This window comes from Podarcis raffonei, chromosome 14 (genome assembly GCF_027172205.1).
Source record: "Podarcis raffonei isolate rPodRaf1 chromosome 14, rPodRaf1.pri, whole genome shotgun sequence".
NCBI classification, from domain to species: Eukaryota; Metazoa; Chordata; class Lepidosauria; order Squamata; family Lacertidae; genus Podarcis; species Podarcis raffonei.
In genome coordinates, this window is record NC_070615.1 from 31,824,183 (window position 1) to 31,842,701 (window position 18,519).

Genomic DNA, 18,519 nt, shown 5'->3' on the forward strand with positions numbered 1-18,519 from the left:
CATGGAACTCCGTTGGGAAACTCAGTTACACAGTCAATCCCTGCAGAAAGCAGCTTTCCCAACCCCATTCCAGATGTCACATATGACAAGCGGATGCCATATGGGGTAAACTGCATTGTGGGCCACATTGGCCAGATGTTCTCCATTTCTGCATCACTGGTTTGCGCCATTATTTATGTGGTATATTTTCTGAGCGCCTCTTTTTCTTTTGCAATTCTCCCACCCACATATGATTTATGCCATATGAAGGGCTTGACTTCTTTATCACATCTCTGTGCCCCTGGCCATGGATTTGAAAACTGGTATTTCTGGGGTGCTTTTCTTTTGTTCTGTATTTCTTTTCAAGAGGCACTCTTATTTCCCTGATCTTTTTTTAAAAAGAAGAAGAAGAAGAAAAGGAAGAATGTTCCCTCTCGGTTCTCATGTACATGTTCATGTGTATGTAACACTATGTGCAGTTCAGACCTATCCAGTCCTCTTCAGGGACAGCGGAAGGCCTGTGTCCATGCTGTGCCTCAACTGACACCACTCCCTGGGCTGTGAGAGTCTTGAAATGGTCTTGGCAGAGCAGGGGGGTGGGAAACTATTTTCCATTCACCTCTTACTGGTGGCGGATGAAGCAATAGGTTTGATTTAAACTTTGTACAGAGCCTAGGGCTTGCCGATCAGAAGGTTGGCGGTTTGAATCCCTGCGACGGGGTGAGCTCCCATTCCTCGGTCCCTGCTCCTCCCAACCTAGCAGATCGAAAGCACATCAAAGTGCAAGTAGATAAATAGGTACCACTCCCGCAGGAAGGTAAACGCCGTTTCCGTGCACTGCTCTGGTTCACCAGAAGCAGCTTAGTCATGCTGGCCACATGACCCCAAAAAACTGGACAAACGCCGGCTCCCTCGGTCAGTAAAGCGAGATGAGCGCCGCAACCCCAGAGTCGTCTGCGGCTGGACTTAACGGTTAGGGGTACCTTTACAGTAAGCTACCTTCCAGCCATGCAAAAGCCAGAGGTTTCTAACACACAAAGAGAAACTCTTCCATCTCATCCTTCCATCAAAGTAATAAAGAGCCATTATCACAGGTCAAAGCCCATTCCAGTGAGGTCTGTGACCTGGGGAGGGTGGAGCAGGGGGAGTCAAGAGAAGCTCAGAAGGCTACTTTTGGCCTGAGATGCCCCATCCTTGTAGTTAGAGTTCCAAGTGGCAAAATTTTGGAGCTTTACAAAGTTGTGTGTTTCCGCATTAGATGACGTTTAATTGTGACAAAGATATTCCAGGTATCAAAAACATCTCTGGCACAGAGGCTTTGTGGAGTTCTAGGCCCTCCTTGCAACGTTGTCCTTATGTTCATAACCAGTTGTTTAAAATTCAAGCTTCTGCAATAGAAATTTAATAGAAGTGCCTATAGGCGCACTTGTGGAAACATGTAAATTTGTATTGATTCAGAATTTAGTTATCCCAAGATAAATCAGGTTTCTAGCCCTTAAGGTTGTAAAATAGGCTTGGAAGTGTGTGTGGACAACACCTGCAAAATCTCAAAAACATCTCATAAGGAGGGGAACACCTGACCACAAGCACTGCTTAGAACATGAGTTTTGCAATATTAACATGGTCTTAATCTCAGAGTACAGGCAGCCCTGTAGGTAAACTCTGCCAACTTTTACAAGGCCTTTCTTCTTTGGTCTTTCTGTGGTTATTTCCAGAACCATAAAGAAACCCCTTGTGGTGTGTGTTAATACCCTCTTTTCATACCAGATGAAACATCCATGCTGCTTAGCAGTTTTATACTGCCCAAGATAGTTTTGTTTTTTTAATGCTCTTTTCATTTCCCAAGAATTAAAATATTTTCCCATCAGTGTTCAGTTTAGTATTTGACTCTTAGCAGGTGTGTTCCAAAGCAGTTGCGTTTAAAGAGATTTGAGCACTTTATCAAAAATCAAGATGTGCCTATATGAACTTTTCTTTGAACCCCACCCCACTTACCCCAAAAATCCAGCCAGGCAGTGCTAACCTAGGAAGAAGTATCAATTCATATTTAGAAAGGAATAATGGGATATTTCAACACAGGTGGAACAGTATACTGTATTGCTATAAGACACCCTGTTTGGGGACACTTGTTCAAAACTAGATTAGGGTGGAGGAGTGGACACTGGTGTTAAAGATTCTCTTTTATACATTGAGCCAACCAAAATGAAAAATGCAGCATGCAGAGATTTAACATGGGGTAGGATTTTTGCAACAGATAAGAACATAAGCTGAACTTTCTGAATCGGGCCAGTGGTGCATTTAATCCACGATTTAATCCATCACAGTGGCCAACTGGATGTCTCTGGGAAGCCTGCAAAGGACATGAGCACAGCAGCACTTCCTCCCCTCCTTTGGGCTGCAGCAACTGGTATTCAGAAGCATTGCTACCTCTGACTGTGGATGCAGAGCATAGCCATCATGACTAGTAGCTGTAGGTAGCCTTCCATTTCATGAATTTGTCCAATTTTCTATAAAGCAGGCTTCCTCAACCTCAGCCCTCCAGATGTTTTTGGCCTACAACTCCCATGATCCCTAGCTAGCAGGACCAGTGGTCTGGGATGATGGGAATTGTAGTCTCAAAACACCTGGAAGGCTGAGGTTGAGGAACCCGGCTTTAAAGTCATCAAGCTTGGTAGCCATCACTGCCTTTTGGGGAGAGAGTTCGATATTTTAACTGCACTGCATGAGGAAGGGCTTCCTTTTATCTGTCCTGAAGAACCACACGTGGTTGGGTGCCATTTTGAGCAGCTCATAATCCAGGCATAGGCAAACTCGGCCCTCCAGAGGTCCTGTTAGCTAGGGATGATGGGAGTTGTAGTCCCAAAACATCTGGAGGGCCGAGTTTGCCTATGCCTGTGACATCATCTCTCCCTAACTCACCCTGAACTGCAGGGTTCCACCTCTTGAGCACCTAAAATTTATCTGCTAGTAACAGACTGATGGCTGCAAAAATATAAATGTAGCAAAAAGAAAAGAAAAAGTGGGCATCTTCGGAATCGTACTCAACGAGTTACACATGCACACACAAATGAACTAGAAAAATTGAGTTAACCACAGAATCGGAATTGGAAGGGACCAAGAAGGCAATCTAGTCCAACCCTCCTGCAATACAGGAATATCTTGCTCAGTGTGGGGCTCTAACCCATGACCCTGAGTTTAAGAGTCCCATGCTCTACTAGCTGAGCCATCTCAGCTGAAACTGAATGATTTTTAAAGCATCTGATTAGAATTTAGGAAATTTCATGAATAATTTATCCCAGTCAAGATGGGCTACCTCTATTAGAATTCCTGAAATACTGGCTTTAGCTGACTGTTCAGTGATGCTTTCCCCCCCAAATTAAGCTTGCAATATTGTCAATTGTGCTGCAAAAATCCAGTACGCACTGTACTAAAAATAATGAGGTGTATTGAAAACTGAAGCCTGTGGCATTGCCACTAGATGGCGCACACTCTTGTTCAATGACGTTCAGGAAATTGGTGGGATTTGATGTCTCTCACAAAGGTACAGGAGTTGATGGTTTGGGCGTGCTAATTTATTAGCTAGCTGATGCTAAAAAGTAGTCAACTCAATCACTTGACCAAGAATCTTGCCCTAGTTTGTACCCCTGCGAATAAGGTAAGTACACCCACACCCTGTTAATCAGATCTCTGAACTATTTTCCTGTTTTTTATCATATGAGATGAACAGGTAGGGGCAAGTTGTTCTGTAGTAGACCATGCTTTGCAATGAAGAGCTGGTGTCATACTCAAAAGAGATTTGGCATGGAAAGTCTGGTTAGCTGGTTGCTCTGCTTTTTCTTTTTTTATAATGTTTCCAGTTTTGGCTCCTGCCAGACTAACAACAACAACAACATACTTTATTTTGCATGTCAAAACAAGTCCTGTTGCTATAAAGTTTTCACACAGTTTTGTTGGGAAGTGTTGTATAGTTAAAAACGCCGGCAAGTTCAGATTTATGCAAAGTTAATTTCTGCTGCTTCTAACTTTGCAGTCGTACATCGTTTTAGGCTTTTTCAAGGCATGTCATGAATGGTATCAGTAATCTGCACAACAGACCAGCAGAGCAGGTCCTGCGTAGCAATCCCTATATTCCAGGAAGGGTGAGGCATTAAGACAAAGCTGCTTTGCCTGAGTCAAGTTTGAGCTACAGAGGAAAGCTCCATTACCACCACTGATTTTAACAACATATCATTTTTTTTAATGGTTTCTTATAATTTCTGAATAATGCAAAGGCTGCACACAGGAAAATGAAGTGCCATGGAGGTACAAAAGATGATCCAGAAACATTTCTCTTTTTTTCTAAACAATGTAATATTTCTCCTGCATAAATTACACAAAGATCTAAAGCTTTGGTGTGCATCAAAGTAAGGAGCTCTATAAATAGTCACAACTTGTTATAAACTTCCTAAAACCTTTCACCATCCATTTCCAAAATGCAAACAGGCTGGGAGAGAATGAAAGAAAAGTGATTTGCTAAGCTCAGACCCTTTTCAGCCGAAGGGCCACATTCCTTCTGAGACAACCTCGTAAGGGCCACATGGCAGCAGTGGCTAGGACCAGAGGCAAAACTGGCAGATCAACAAGTGTAACCTTTGTACAGTAGTCTGTACAGTACAGTAAAAATTATAAACCCACACCCCTCTCTGATCCATTCAGGCAAATAAATATAGGATTTCAAGGACATATTCCAGCCAGGCAAAAAACAAAAACAAAAGGAATGAAGCAATGCTGGTGAAAGGTGTGGTCTGGGGAGAGTCTCAAGGGGCAGGTGGAGAGACCTGGAGGGCTGCAAAACAACTTACAGTCACAGAAATAGGTGTGTTCTAAAGGAACTTTGGGAAAACTGGAGCAAAAGGTTCTTGTGCAATTTCTGAATTGGGAGTTTGTGCATGATCAACCAGGCCACAGGCTAAGAATGGCTGTGCTTGGTTCAGGGAATAAGGCTAACAAGGATGCGAGGCAAGTATGAAATCAAGGGGTGCCTGATTCCAAAGCCCAGGCAAAAAGCCAAGAGGTTCCGTACACAAGCTGTTGACCAACCTACCAACAGCCTCTTCCTGCTTCATCCTTCTGGGGTCAGCAGGGGCAAAGAGACTGCAGCAACCCATTGCAGGCAAGCTTAACTGAAAATTTGATGTTAGCCGCTCTGAGCCCGGCTTCGGCTGGGGAGGGCAGGATATAAATAAAATTTATTATTATTAAAAGCTGGCAGGAGTGGGAAACTGCTGAGCAATTCTGCACCCGGAACAGTCCCAAGAGTCAATGCATGATTTCACCGAAGGAAAGGAGATTCTCTTCCAGCTTGATTTCCTGCGAGTTGGCCTCAAATGGCTTTTCTTCCAGGCGTCTATAGTCTCTTGTATCGGTAGATGTGGTACCTGCATTTAGGGCAGTAATGGTCTACGTCCTTGCAACAATTCGTCATGAAAGGTATGAGGCAACAGCCCATGCAGCCTCTGGGAGAGAGGGCAGAAAGTTTTAAAGAGGATTGTTTTTATTACTTCATCAAAAATTTGATTTCAGGACAGTTTGCAATCGTTTGACAGTTTTAAAAATATAACCCCAATAACACTAATAAAACACAAGAGAGAAAATCTCAGCAATAGAATGCTCTTTAAAAGACTGGGCAAATGAAAGGTGTTTGGTGCCTACAAGATAACTAGGTGGATGTCAGGCAAGACTCACTAGGATCTGAAAAGGCCCTCTTAAGAACAGAGGAAGCAGCCTTCTGAGTCAATGTATGTATGGTCAATATATGTTAATATTGTCTACACTAACTGGCAGTGGCTTTACAGAGTTTCAGGAGGTGGTGGTGGTGCGGTGTCTCCCAGCCCTACCTGGGAGATGCTTGGGATTAAACCTAAGACCTTCTGCATGCAAAGCAGGTGATTTACCTGTAGTCCTTTCCTTTAGGAAGTTAGGATGCTCTCATACAGAGACAGAAATTTTTATCTCCCCTTTTTGATATCTGCCTTGCCTTTGAAGGAGGAGGCACTCTTCTGTGTGTGTTGCATGTGCATGCATTTTGCAAGGAACGAAATCTCACAAGGCTTCAAATTCAAGCAAGATTACTTATGTTTTCCCAAATACTGCCAAATGCCAAATGTGGAGTGTATTCTTTAGCATTCAAGAGCATCCATCCATTTGGACCATGAGGAACGGCCTCTTTCCTGCTTTCAGTGGGAGAAATACCATATTTTTCGCTCTATAAGACGCACCAGACCACAAGACGCACCTAGTTTTTGGAGGAGGAGAACAAGAAACAAATATTCTGAATCTGAGAAGCCAGAACAGCAAGAGTGATCGTTGTACAGCGAAAGCAGCAATCCCTCTTGCTGTTCTGACTTCTGGGATAGCTGCGCAGCCTGCATTCGCTCCATAAGACGCACACACATTTCCCCTTACTTTTTAGGGGGGGGGAGTGAGTCTTATAGAGCAAAAAATACGGTATATATCTGCATTCCCAGACAGACCGTGCCTAGTGTCAAAAGAGCAGGGTCTTTCCAGGAGGACAACCAAGGACTCCCAGTGTGTTGCAGTTGTTTGCCCATGCCCACCCCTGTTTGCTGGCACCAGGCAAGCTTCCCTGCAGGGCAAGAGGACATTCACGTTTCATCTAGCACTGGCTTTAATTGTGGAATTACATTCTGTCTACGTACATCTCTTTGTATAGAAAAAGCACTCACCCCATCACACACACAGCACTGCAAGCTATGTATGTCAGAGTTCCTACACGATAGACGACCTCCGTCGTAATGATCTGGCGGCAGCAAGGGCAGATGGTGGACGCTGGCTTGCTTGAGAAGATTCCCGCAACCACCACCGGAGGACCAGAGTCCATTTCAACTAGGAGTTGCAAAAACAAAATTGTTCTGTCTGAGCATTTACCTTTGTTCCACTATCACTTCCCAGCTGCAGCCCATCCATCGAGAATACCTCCCCACGGCGTTTGTGATATAGCAGCCACTCTGAGTTGTTGGACTAGAAGGGTTTAATTCTTTCCTTCACATCAAGCTCACTGGGCCAGTTACTGTCTCTCAGCCAAACCTACCCCACTGGGTGGGTGTGAGGATATAATGAGGACGGTTGGGGGACAGTTTACGCTACCTTGAGTTGCTTGGAGAAAACAATAACTTAGGCTTCAAAAACCCCTTCTATTGGCACCCATGTGATGTGGATGTTTTCAAGTCTAAACGTGGTGCTGGGTAGAGGCTTTGGCAAGGGAAAGAGGTTGTGGGGTGGGTGTGGAGCCCTATATTGCCCACAGACCAGCAGTTACTCACCTCTGGGCAGAAGGTCATTAAAACAACTGGAATATAAATGTCAACACACTGGTCTGGGTAGGTTTGCCTACCCAGGTTTTAATCTGTTACTGAAAAGAGGACAGTGATGGTACCTGCCTAATGCCAATGGGCAGAGAGTTCCAGTTGCCAAAGATCAATTTCCTACAAGTGATGCTTTAAAAGGAAATCCGAGCTCCACATGTTATAATGGTTAAGTGGGCATATATGGTACAAGGTGAGCCTTCAAGTTAACTGATCTCAAGCAGTTACAGGTTTGTTTGTTTTTAAAAAATATATACTAACACCTTGAATCTGGCTCAGTAAAAAATTGGCAGCCAGTGCAGATGACTGAGCCAGGAGTGTTATATTCTGATGGGATCTTGATCTGGTCAGCAACTGTGCTGCAGCATTTTGCACTAACTGCAGTTTCCGGATCAAGCCCATGGAAATCCGCCTCCCCAGCACATCACAGTAATCCGATCTGTATAGGTTTCTAACACATACTTGGTCCTACTTGATCACAAGGGACATCTTGACATGAATATGGTGGTGGAGATGGACAGTCGTAGCCATCACCGCTTTTTCCATAGCCATAGCCACCTGCACCAAAAGAAAAATAAAAGAACCTTTAGTTGCATAGGATTTCCCAGGCAGCTTCAGCTGAGAACGTACGAAGAGCCCTGCTAAATAACTGCAATATAACCCATCTGTTGTTGTTGGCATCTGTCTCGAGAGACAATGAATGCACCTTCAGTGAAGTCACCTCCCCTGCTCAGCCTCGCTGATGTGGTCCATAGGAAAGCGGAGCAATACGTTTGGTGCCAGCTTGGCTGCTGGAGTTGCCAGAAGGAGGCGTACAAGGGAATAACCCATCTAGTGCCTGGGACAGAGTGTGGGTCATAGCTTCTGTTAGTAGTATTGAACGTGGGGCTGGCAAGTGACCAACCTTCCTAATTTAGTTTGGACTAAAGCTGCCCACTTGTGAGTGTGTTTCTGTGCATCCTATAACATTTGCCACTTGTGCATTTATGGCTGCCTACCTGATGAAGTAGAAGGTTCTGGCCAGAATGGATCTGGTGCATAGGGTTCCTGGGCGTAAGGTTCCTGGGCGTAAGGTTCCGGATTATATGATGACTGTTGTGGGTATGGTGATGAATATCCTGGTGCAAATGGTTCCGGCTGCTGTGCCAGGGGCATCATGGGGATCGAGACGGTCTTTTTTTGTTGCTCCATTTCTGGTGGTTTGTCTGCAAGTGATACAGCAAAGGTAGGTAAGGGGTGGAAGCTAATATTTCACTGAATTAGGGAGAGAGGCAACATACACATAGGTTTCTACCAAGGAGATCAGGTGCAAAATCAGGACATCACCAATGTCAGATTACCCAGTGTGAACATCTTTGAAACTATTGTGGTGGTTCCATAAAGTATTTCTGAAATGACACATAGGAAGTTGCTTTGTACCAAATGTGACCAATGGTTCATCTAGCTACAGTGACTGGCAGTGGCTGCCTCCAAGATTTCCATCTGGAGTCTGATGGGAGTTGGAGTCCAACATCTGGAGAGTCGCAGGTTTTCTATCCCTCCCCTAGAGTCCCTGGATGTTTTTGGACTACAACTCCCATCATTCATAGCAAGCAGGACCAGCGGCTGGTCTAGGGTGTGCAGCCTCAGGCATCTGACTTCCACGATGTCTGGGTACCCCATCATTATCTGTTCCAGAGCAGGGGGTCATTGTACAAAAAGCAGGCCTGCCAGTAAGGAAATGCTCTCTCTTCCTCCCACCCCCTACACCAACATACAATGTAGCAAAAAATCAAAGACTCTTGTGGCATCCTAATGACATGGTTGTTGGACGATGCAACTCATTTGCAGTGCTGATGCAACTGAGAACAAGCTGCAGCTCAAGAAGCCTGTGGTTTGGACCTTTCATCTGTCCTGAACGCACTATGTAGCCTTGCACCTGAGCTAAATCACCTGTGTGTGATGCAATTGTTTCTTCATGCCAGCAATCTCTAAGTTAATCTATGCATGCTTATGTAGCAACTTGACGATGGAGATTGTCAATACCAGGGAAGGTCCTAGGATGGAAGAAGGGACCTCCTATATGGAGAGCAGATGCTCTGCCGCAGCTACATCCAGTGCTCCATCTAGCTCAGTATTGTCAACATCACTGGTCTTCAGCATCACTGGCTATGGCATGATACAAGGTGGGTCACAACAGGAGCACTACCACAGTGCAAATATATGGTAAAGGTTTAAGAAATGTGCAGTGAAAGGATAAGCCTGGGACCTGCAGCCCTTCCTCAGTATGTAGGTTGATGAATCTAAAGCTGAATGTAAGAACATTACAAAGAGCTCTACTGGATCAGGTCAGTGGCCCATCTAGTCCAGTATGCCCTGTTCTCACAGTGGTCAAACAACATCCCAGCAGGAACCCCACAGGCAGGACCTGAGTGCCCCACATATACAGACAACCTAGTTCTCGAACACTTTGGCTCCCGAACGATCGAAACATGGAAGTGGCTGTTCTGGTTTTTGAATGTTCTTTTGGAAGCCGAACATCCGATGGGGTTTCCACAGCTTCCGATTGGCTGCAGGAACTTCCTGCAGCCAATCAGAAGCTGTGCTTTGGTTTTTGAACGCTTTGGAAGTCGAACAGATGTCTGGAACAGATTCCATTTGACTTCCAAGGTATGACTGTAGCTTGCTTTTACGTAACTGGGGCTTCTCTATAGGACTTATATATTGATCGTTTGCCAATATTGGCTTGCCCAAGGCTTACATGGAGTTAATAATAATAATAATAATAATAATAATAATAATAATAATAATAATAATATATTATTTATACCCCGCCCATCTGGCTGGTTTTCCCAAGCCACTCTGGGCGGCTTCTAACAAAGTATTAAAATACAGTTTAGATTATGAGCCTCTCCCAACATCCTTTTTATTGCACATTCGGCAAGGTTTATGCTCATGATGTTATCGCAGTGGTTGCACAAGATCATGCATTCAATACCATTTGTACCTACAAAAGTTTTGGGGCTCCCACACTACTTCGTTTGCAAAAGATGCGTGTCCTGCTAAATTCCTGTAGCTTTTCAAACCACAAATATTTGTGGGGTGGGCAAGGGCCTTTTAGATGGCAATAATGCAGGAACAGTGAGGAAGAATCACAGAACCACTAATGTGCTGTGATTAAGGCAATCATATGTTGCAGAAGGCAAGGCATTATTGAACATTCATTCTGATTTGTTTGTGGGGTGGTTATAAAACAGTAGGCGATCGCCCCAAGTTCCTCACAGGCTGTTTATGCAAGTCTTCATCTTATTCATTTTTTCAATACATTTCCCTGTCACTTTCTTAACCACAAAACTCTGTTTATTTTTAAGTGCAGATTTGTTGTGCTAGGATATGGCAGGATGTATAAATTTGGTGAATGTTTTCTTTAAATACTAAGGTTCATTATTGTTTCACAAGATGTGTATCTCTTTAAAGGCCAGAGCAAATATTATGACCTCGTTTTACAACTGTAAAGCAGTATAGCAGGTGCTGTTAAGTTGTGTTAATTAAGCTGTGTCAGCAGTTGGGTGCAGTATGTAAAGAGCAGCATGTACCTCTCTCAGTACCCTGGTGAATGGGTTGATGGATGGGTCATACTTATAGATGTAATGTAATTTAATGTAAGAGGAGTTTTTGTTTTTGTAATTAAAGCCAAGCGAAAGTTATTTTTGCTTTTCTTTGTTGTTTCCTGAACGTATGGTCTCCCCAGCACTCTTTCCGCAGTGCAAGTAATCTGCTAAATACGCAACAAATTTAGCAAAACCTAAATTTTCCTGGATATGCTTGAATTCCGCTCACAGAAATGCTGACAGTCCGGAGACAGCCCACTTAAAGAGAAATTAGTGAGTAATTATTCATTTAAGAAAAAATCCCTCCAACTAGATCAGGCTAAAAGTAGAGGGATCGGTGACCATTAGGTCCAGTTGTGGCCGACTCTGGGGTTGCGGCGCTCGCGTTATTGGCCGAGGGAGCCGGCGTACAGCTTCCGGGTCATGTGGCCAGCATGACGAAGCCGCTTCTGGTGAACCAGAGCAGCACACGGAAACGCCGTTTACCTTCCCACCAGAGCGGTACCTATTTATCTACTTGCACTTTGACGTGCTTTCGAACTGCTAGGTTGGCAGGAGCAGGGACCGAGCAACAGGAGCTCACCTCATCGAGGGGATTCGAACCGCCAACCTTCTGATCGGCAAGTCCTAGGCTCTGTGGTTTAACCCACAGCGCCACCCGCGTCCCTCTAGAACAGGCTAGTTAGAGGCTTATCTAACCCAGCATGCTCTTTCCAAAATGACCAACTGGATGGCTCTGGGAAGTACAAAAGCAAGATTGAAGGAGCATTTCCCCCACTTACGGTTCACAGCAAGCAGTATTTACAGATATACCTCCTCTGATCCTGAAGGTTCTATACAGCCACTATGGACATAAGAAGAGCCTTGTTGGGGCAAACCTATCCAGTCTGGAATCCTGCCCCCCCCCCGCCATGGCCAACCAGATGATCCTAAAGCAAAGCCAACAGGCAGGACATGCATGAAACAGTAGCTCTCCCACTTGGGATTGCCAGCAACTGGTCTTCAAAGGCACCATCATCATCATTAATACAGGGGGAAATAATTCTACATAACCTCAACGCAGAGCAAATGCATGCAGCACTGGTTCACATGCCTTTCCCCCTGCACCTGTGAGAAAACAAGCCAAGGCACTGGTCCCCACTGCCCCAAGGGCAGGCTTCCTCAACCTCAGCCCTCCAGATGTTTTTGGCCTACAACTCCCATGATCCCTAGCTAACAGGACCAGTGGTCAGGAATGATGGGAATTGTAGACTCAAAACATCTGGAGGGCTGAGGTTGAGGAAGCCTGGCTTAGGGCTACCTGCCTAGATGAAAGGGGAGGGGCAGGACAGAGAGGCAAGAGGCTCTGAGCCCGGCTTTGGCTGGGGAGGGCGGGATATAATTAAAATTTTATTATTTATTATTATATTGCCCCATGAGATCACTATGTGCAATGAAGCCAGAAATAGACTTGCCTGTCATTACAGATACCTCTCCTCCTCCAGTGGGAGGAGAACATCACTCAGGCCCCATATGCACTATGCATTAAAAGCAATATCATACCACTTTGAACCATCACTGCTTCCGCCCAATTATACCACTGTAGGTGCTGAAAGGTGTTGATGCCCATTCTCCCAGAGCTTCAGTTCCCGGAATGGTTTAGCAATCAATCCATCTGCCCAGGAAACTCTGGGAAATGGAGCTAGCTGCCTGAAGGGAACAGGAGTCCTCTAGCAACTTTCAGCATCCTAAGCAAACTACAGTTCCCAAGATTCTTTGAGGAAGCCATGGTGGTTTAAGGTGGCACAATGATGCTTTAAATGTAAGGCTCAGATGGGGCCTTAGTGGAGGGGCATGTGCTTTGCACAGGTATGAACCTTGTTCTGTCCTGTCTTCTCCAGTTAAGGAACCCCCAGCAGCAAAGAGATGGGGTGAAACCTCTGTGGGAGGTCTTGGAGAGTCATTTTCAGTTAGGGTGGACAATACTGAGCTGGATGGACCAATGGCACGACTCTGCAGAAGGCAGCTTGTGTCAATTCATTCCTGCAACTAGGGTTGGGAGGAGTAGCAGCTATTCTCATCCCATCGAGTGTTCACTGCTATCAGCACTGCTTCCGTTTCACTGCAGTTTGTTTCCGCTAAAAGTAGTTTGCTAGCCTCACAATTGGCTATGGCCAAAGCTGGCATAATTAATAACTGTGTAATCAATTTCAATGCATTTCAGTGGAATGTATTGTCAATGCAGACAACGACACACAATTATTTACATAAAATTTGTGGACTTAAAAAAGCAGCAGTAAAAAACACCACTTGTATTTGCTTGCATAATTTCCATTCCTGACCTCCAAATATGGAACCCGTAGCAATTTCTACTCCTCTTTCCGCTTCTAATGGAGTTCTCCAATAGTCTTACCTCCAAACCACCAATCAGGCTGCCCTTTCAGTTCTCTCTCTGTCTCTATTGGATGACTACCAGTTTCTAGTGTTTCCAAATGGAGAAAAATATTTCTATGTCGAATTTCTCAGATTTGATACACCTTTCTTCATGTCCTTCTTTCCTGCCTTTTTTCCAAACTGAAAAGCCCCAAACGCTGTCCAACTTTCTTCATAGGGAAGTTGCTCCAACCCCTTGATAAATTTGGTTGCCTTTTTCAGAACCTTTTCAATCTATTTTTCTCCAAGGAGCTCAAAGCGCTACATGGTTCTCCCCTTCCTCATTTAATCCCCACAGTCCTGTGAGGTAAGTTAGGCTGAGAGGCATTGACTAGCCCTAGGTCACCCACTGAGCTTCATGGCTGAGTGATGATTTGAGTCCTGGTCTCCCAGGCCTAGTCCATACCCCAGCTCAGACCTTTCCAAACTGTGTGTCTTGACACATTAGTGTGTCGGCTGCCGTGTGTAGGTGTGTTGAGCAAATGCTCCCTGTGCTCCTCCCGGGGCTGGAAAGAGATTAATTTAACCTCTGGTTTGCTAGTAAAAAGAATTACTGTGTCACAAAATGACGCATGTCTAAAAGGTGTCACCAGCATGAAAAGTTTGTAGCTCTAAACACTACAACACCACTTTTGAGGTGAGGCATCCAGCACTGTCCATCGTTATTTCAAGTGTGGCTGCACCATAGATTCATATCAGAAGTTAAAAGCCAAGTTTAAGAATTCTCATTAATCCTCCACCATCCGTTCCAGTTTTAAGTCTTTTCAGATTTGACTTTATAAGCTGGTAAAGCTGGTATCTTTTTCTTTTTTAAAGAAAGACTTAAGCTTAAGTCTTCGTGACAATTTAAGTTAGGGTTGCCATATTTCAAAAAGTGAAAATCCCCCCCATATTTCTGCCCGGACACTGTTTCTGATGGACAATGGCCAGCTATGTCCAGGAAATCTGTAATGTATGGCAACCCTAAATTAAGCCATTATGGAGCTGGTTGAATCACCATGTCTCAGCTTTGTAAGATATGAATGAATCTTTTCCCTGCACAGGCAGAATCTTCTCTCTTTGTGTGAGCCACAATTTAATCAGAAAAGCCTTTAATAAATCGTAGTTTCCAGTTTCATCCAAACTGGGAAATTCTGGTTACCAGCTTTGGAACAAGTCAGGCTATTAAACCAACTTCAACTTTTGGCTTTAACATCCTGACTTGTTCTGAAGCTGGTAACCTAAGTTTCCCAATTTGGGCAAAACGGGGGAAACTGTATTTAATTGACAACTTTCTTGGTTCTTCAAAAGGTAGGTGCACAGGGACTGCAGGCAGGCACAGAAAAGTCTTGTACATATCTTGGCTGAATAAACTGAGATATGGTCATCCAAACATAGCTTGGGAATAAAATCCCATCCTAGCAAAGTCTTGCACTGCTGCTGTTAGCCCACACGTCATAAACCAAGGATGGGGAACCATGTGTCCGTCTTCTCCCAGTATGGCCAATGCTCATGGGAGCTATAGACCAAGAGCTCCTCTTGGGAATTCCAGTGTGAACCACCTGGAGTTTCATCACAGAACATTATTCAGCCAAGATCTGAATGAGAGATTTTCTCACGCATACACCCCTATGTGGCAGGAGCAAAGAAGCCAGGAAGCTGCCAGTTTTTCCCATTTCACCCAAACTGGGAAACTATGATTGCCAGTTTCGGAACAAGCCAGGATGTAAAGCCATAAGCTGAAGTTGGTTTAATATCCTGACTTGTTCTAGATCTGTTGACCATAGTTTCCCAGTTTGGATGAAACTGCAAACTATGGCTTATTAGAGGCTTTTCTGATTCAATATAAATATATTAAAATAAACAAAACACAGCCCTAATATATACAGTTATAAAGAACTAACATTTACCCTCATCCAGCATTTAGAAGAGACTCATCAATGTTTTGCTTAGGAATCTCTGCCAAGTGGCCGATCTGTTGATGGTGTTGTATCAATTCTGACAAACCTCGCACCTTGGGGGGGATTGTATCCAATGCTAGTCCTATTCAGAGTAGACCCACTGAAGTGAATGGACAAGGTTAGCTTTGCTCCATTCCTTTCAGTGGGTCTACTCAGAGTGAAATATAGTTAACTATTGCTTTCATTGCTGCAACTTCTGTTTCATTTCCCCACCAACGCAACGGAACAGCAAACTTAAGGAAATTCCATACCTCAGTAGACTGTGAACAAGATGAGATGACCGGTTTCCCCTCCCAAAATTTCCAATCACTTTATCCTCAGGTTGGATGCTGTCGTTGTCCCAGGGAAGGGGAAGAGCATGGTGTTGCCCTTGTAGAGATGAGGATGCTGACAGATGGCTTATCCCAGTTTAAAATGACAGGAAGGGACTGTTGGCAGGTAGGTAGGCAGGTAGCATTTAATTACCCCCCCAGGTTAGCCAAGTGCTCCAGCCTCCTCCATACACTTGGCTTGTTCCAAACATCCTATTAAGGAATGTCGGGGAACGAGTTTGCTGGGAGAGCTGGGTTGTGGCTCATTCATCCCATGCCAGCTATTTGGGTTCATGCTTGACATGGAAGGTAATTGAAGATAATCCCCAGAGCATTTGCTCAAGGCTTTCTTTAAACAGAAGAACCACAACACGGAAAGGTGTTCACTATTATTAGATCAACACAGGCACAAGTCCAAGGCCTGACCCGCTTGCACTTCCACCCTCCTGGGCAAATTCCATTTCAAAGTTCACTCATGAAGAAAACATCTTCTTTAGCTTAAAGAGTGGCCATGGCTCCTCAAAACTTCAAAACAGAACACCCAGTGGAGAACGGGTTTTCTTTTTTAATGACATCTCGTGATACGACCTAAGTAAAGGTAAAGGGACCCCTGACCATTAGGTCCAGTCGTGGCCGACTCTGGGGTTGCGGTGCTCATCTCGCTTTATTGGCTGAGGGATCCGGCGTACAGCTTCCGGGTCATGTGGCCAGCATGACTAAGCCGCTTCTGGTGAACCAGAGCAGCGCACAGAAACGCCGTTTACCTTCCCGCCGGAGCGGTACCTATTTATCTACTTGCACTTTGACGTGCTTTCGAACTGCTAGGTTGGCAGGAGCAGGGTCCGAGCAACAGGAGCTCACACCATCACGGGGATTCGAACCGCTGACCTTCTGATTGGCAAGTCCTAGGCTCTGTGGTTTAACCCACAGCGCCACCCTACAAAGGTGTAAATGTGTCATTTGATTGGTTTTACAGTTTTGAAGTTAACTTTTCATGGCCCTGACACACAAATGGCTTACTTTCGAAGTCCCCATCCCCCCCCCCAAGAGATATCCCCCTCCAGTGGAAAAACTGTCAACCAATTCAGATTCTGTGCAATGGAAGCTGCTGAAATCTGCCAGGACCACAGCTATATAGAAGCATAGAACTGTAGATCTGGAAGGGACCCAAAGGGCTGTGAAGATCTTCTCTATTTGCAACTCTTTTCACTGCAAGAAAATCCAGACCCACCAAGTGTCCCTATTTTTCAGGGACAGTTCTGGATTTACAGCAGCTGTCCCAGTTTCTGATTTGATACCGGAATGTCCCGCTTTTCCTTAGGACGTCCCTATTTTCATCAGAGAAATGTTGAATGTTATGGAAAATCATGTTTTGTATGTAAGGTCGCCTTGCTGTCCTTTACAGAGGACCGTCCTCTATTTGAAGGAATCCTTTGAAGGGCTTTCTCATCACAAGGCTATTCCTCCCCTATACGTATAAAACAGGATACAATGCAGTCTTTAATGTATAGTGCAGATGCGGCACAAATCTGATTTTAAGGTTAAGAACTATAAGAAGCAAGCACCCTCAAGCTGGAGGAGTGGGGAGGGCTTGAAGTTGCCCATTGACAGTTTTAGCACCTTGACAGCTGACTGAGCAGGAATACTAGTCACCTCGGCCACATTGACAGGAAACATTTAAAACACTTTGATACCCCTTTAAACACCCATGGCTTCCCCTAATGAATTCTGGGAAATGTAGTTTGTTAAGGGTGCTTGGAGTTCTTAGGAGACCCGCTATTCCCCTCCAAGAGCTACAATTTCCAGAGTGGTTCAGCAGTCACTCCCTCTTCTCACAAAACCCTGGGAATTGTGAGAGGGGAGCAGAGGTCTCCTAACCATTCTCAGCACTCTTTAACAAACTACAGATCCCATTTTTGGAGGGGAGGGCAACTGTGACTGCTTAAAGTGGTGTTGCAGTGCATTAAATATCTTGTTCCTCACTCTGTTGAGGTGCATTATCTTTCTATTCAAATAATAGTAATTGAGATGGATCATATTGAGTCATATGCAGAAGAGACTCATTAAAATGTATGGACTTGGATGACTTAGATCTTATTCTAAGTAGAACGTAGCTGAATGCAACCTATTATTAAGGTTAGGGTTAGGATTTGGACAAAGCACAAACCAAATCATCTTGATTCAGGCGGAATGGGACTTTTGTCGAGTTGGGTCAAGAAAACTTCAGGTCAGGTCAGGCTGCTCAGAGTAATCCAAGGCTGTCAAGGGGCAGGGTCTTGGGTGTGAGGTGAGAAGAAGATGGAGCATAGAATAATAGAATTGTAAGGGACCCTGAGGGTCGTCTAGTCCAGCCCCCTGAAATGAAGGAATCTTTTTGCCGAACGTGGAGCTTGAACTCCTGACCTTGAGATTACGAGTCTCGTGCTCTACTGACTGAGCTATCCCAAATGTGCAGAAGCAGGTTGAGTCCTGCTCTCTTCAGTGAGGACATGGGGATGCAACCTCCCCTTCTTTACTCTCTCAGCCACATAGTTAATTAGACTTAAAAAAAAATATACAAATGAAACATTAGCTTCAGCCCCTGAATCAATTTGGGACTGGATCTGAGCCAAGTAAACTCCAGATTGTGTGTGCTTGTGTGTTTGGAGGGCAGGGTCGAATTTCCAAACACTTTTCAGCCACAACTGATGCTATGGGAGTCATACAAGGTTGGGGAATCCAAGCTATAATCCCCACAGAGGAGCCTGATTAAAGCTCATCTATGGGTGTAGGAGTCCAATGCGTTCAGGTGGAAGCAAAGTCCCAGGAAACCGATGAGCTTTTGTTGGGAGAGCAACTCCCAATAAAGAAACGACAGAACAAAGAAACAGGAAACCAGTGAACATCACATCCAGTCTCCCTTTCCCGTGGGAATCCTACAGTA

General features: G+C 44.7%; 1 protein-coding gene across 1 annotated transcript; it reads right to left on the bottom strand.

Annotated features, from left to right (window-relative positions):
• Nucleotides 1-5,231: 5,231 nt before the first annotated feature.
• On the bottom strand, nt 5,232-15,687 carry LOC128401594 (lipopolysaccharide-induced tumor necrosis factor-alpha factor homolog). The gene is made up of 5 exons (XM_053364832.1): nt 15,537-15,687; nt 8,342-8,548; nt 7,806-7,901; nt 6,705-6,864; nt 5,232-5,474 (listed from the first exon to the last, which is right to left on the bottom strand). The coding sequence occupies exons 2-5, from the start codon at nt 8,532-8,534 to the stop codon at nt 5,366-5,368; spliced, it is 558 nt and encodes a 185-aa protein (XP_053220807.1). The 5' UTR covers nt 8,535-8,548; nt 15,537-15,687; the 3' UTR covers nt 5,232-5,365.
• Nucleotides 15,688-18,519: the final 2,832 nt, after the last annotated feature.

Excerpts from the sequence above, each read along its gene's own strand:
- LOC128401594 (XM_053364832.1), bottom strand. The coding sequence starts at position 8,534 with ATGGAGCAACAAAAAAAGACCGTCTCGATCCCCATGATGCCCCTGGCA. Across the intron at positions 6,865-7,805 it reads TTGTGATCAAGTAGGACCAA|TTGAAATGGACTCTGGTCCT; the intron begins GTATGTGTTAGA and ends TGCAACTCCTAG. Across the intron at positions 5,475-6,704 it reads AGTGCTGTGTGTGTGATGGG|AGGCTGCATGGGCTGTTGCC; the intron begins GTGAGTGCTTTT and ends CCTCTCTCCCAG.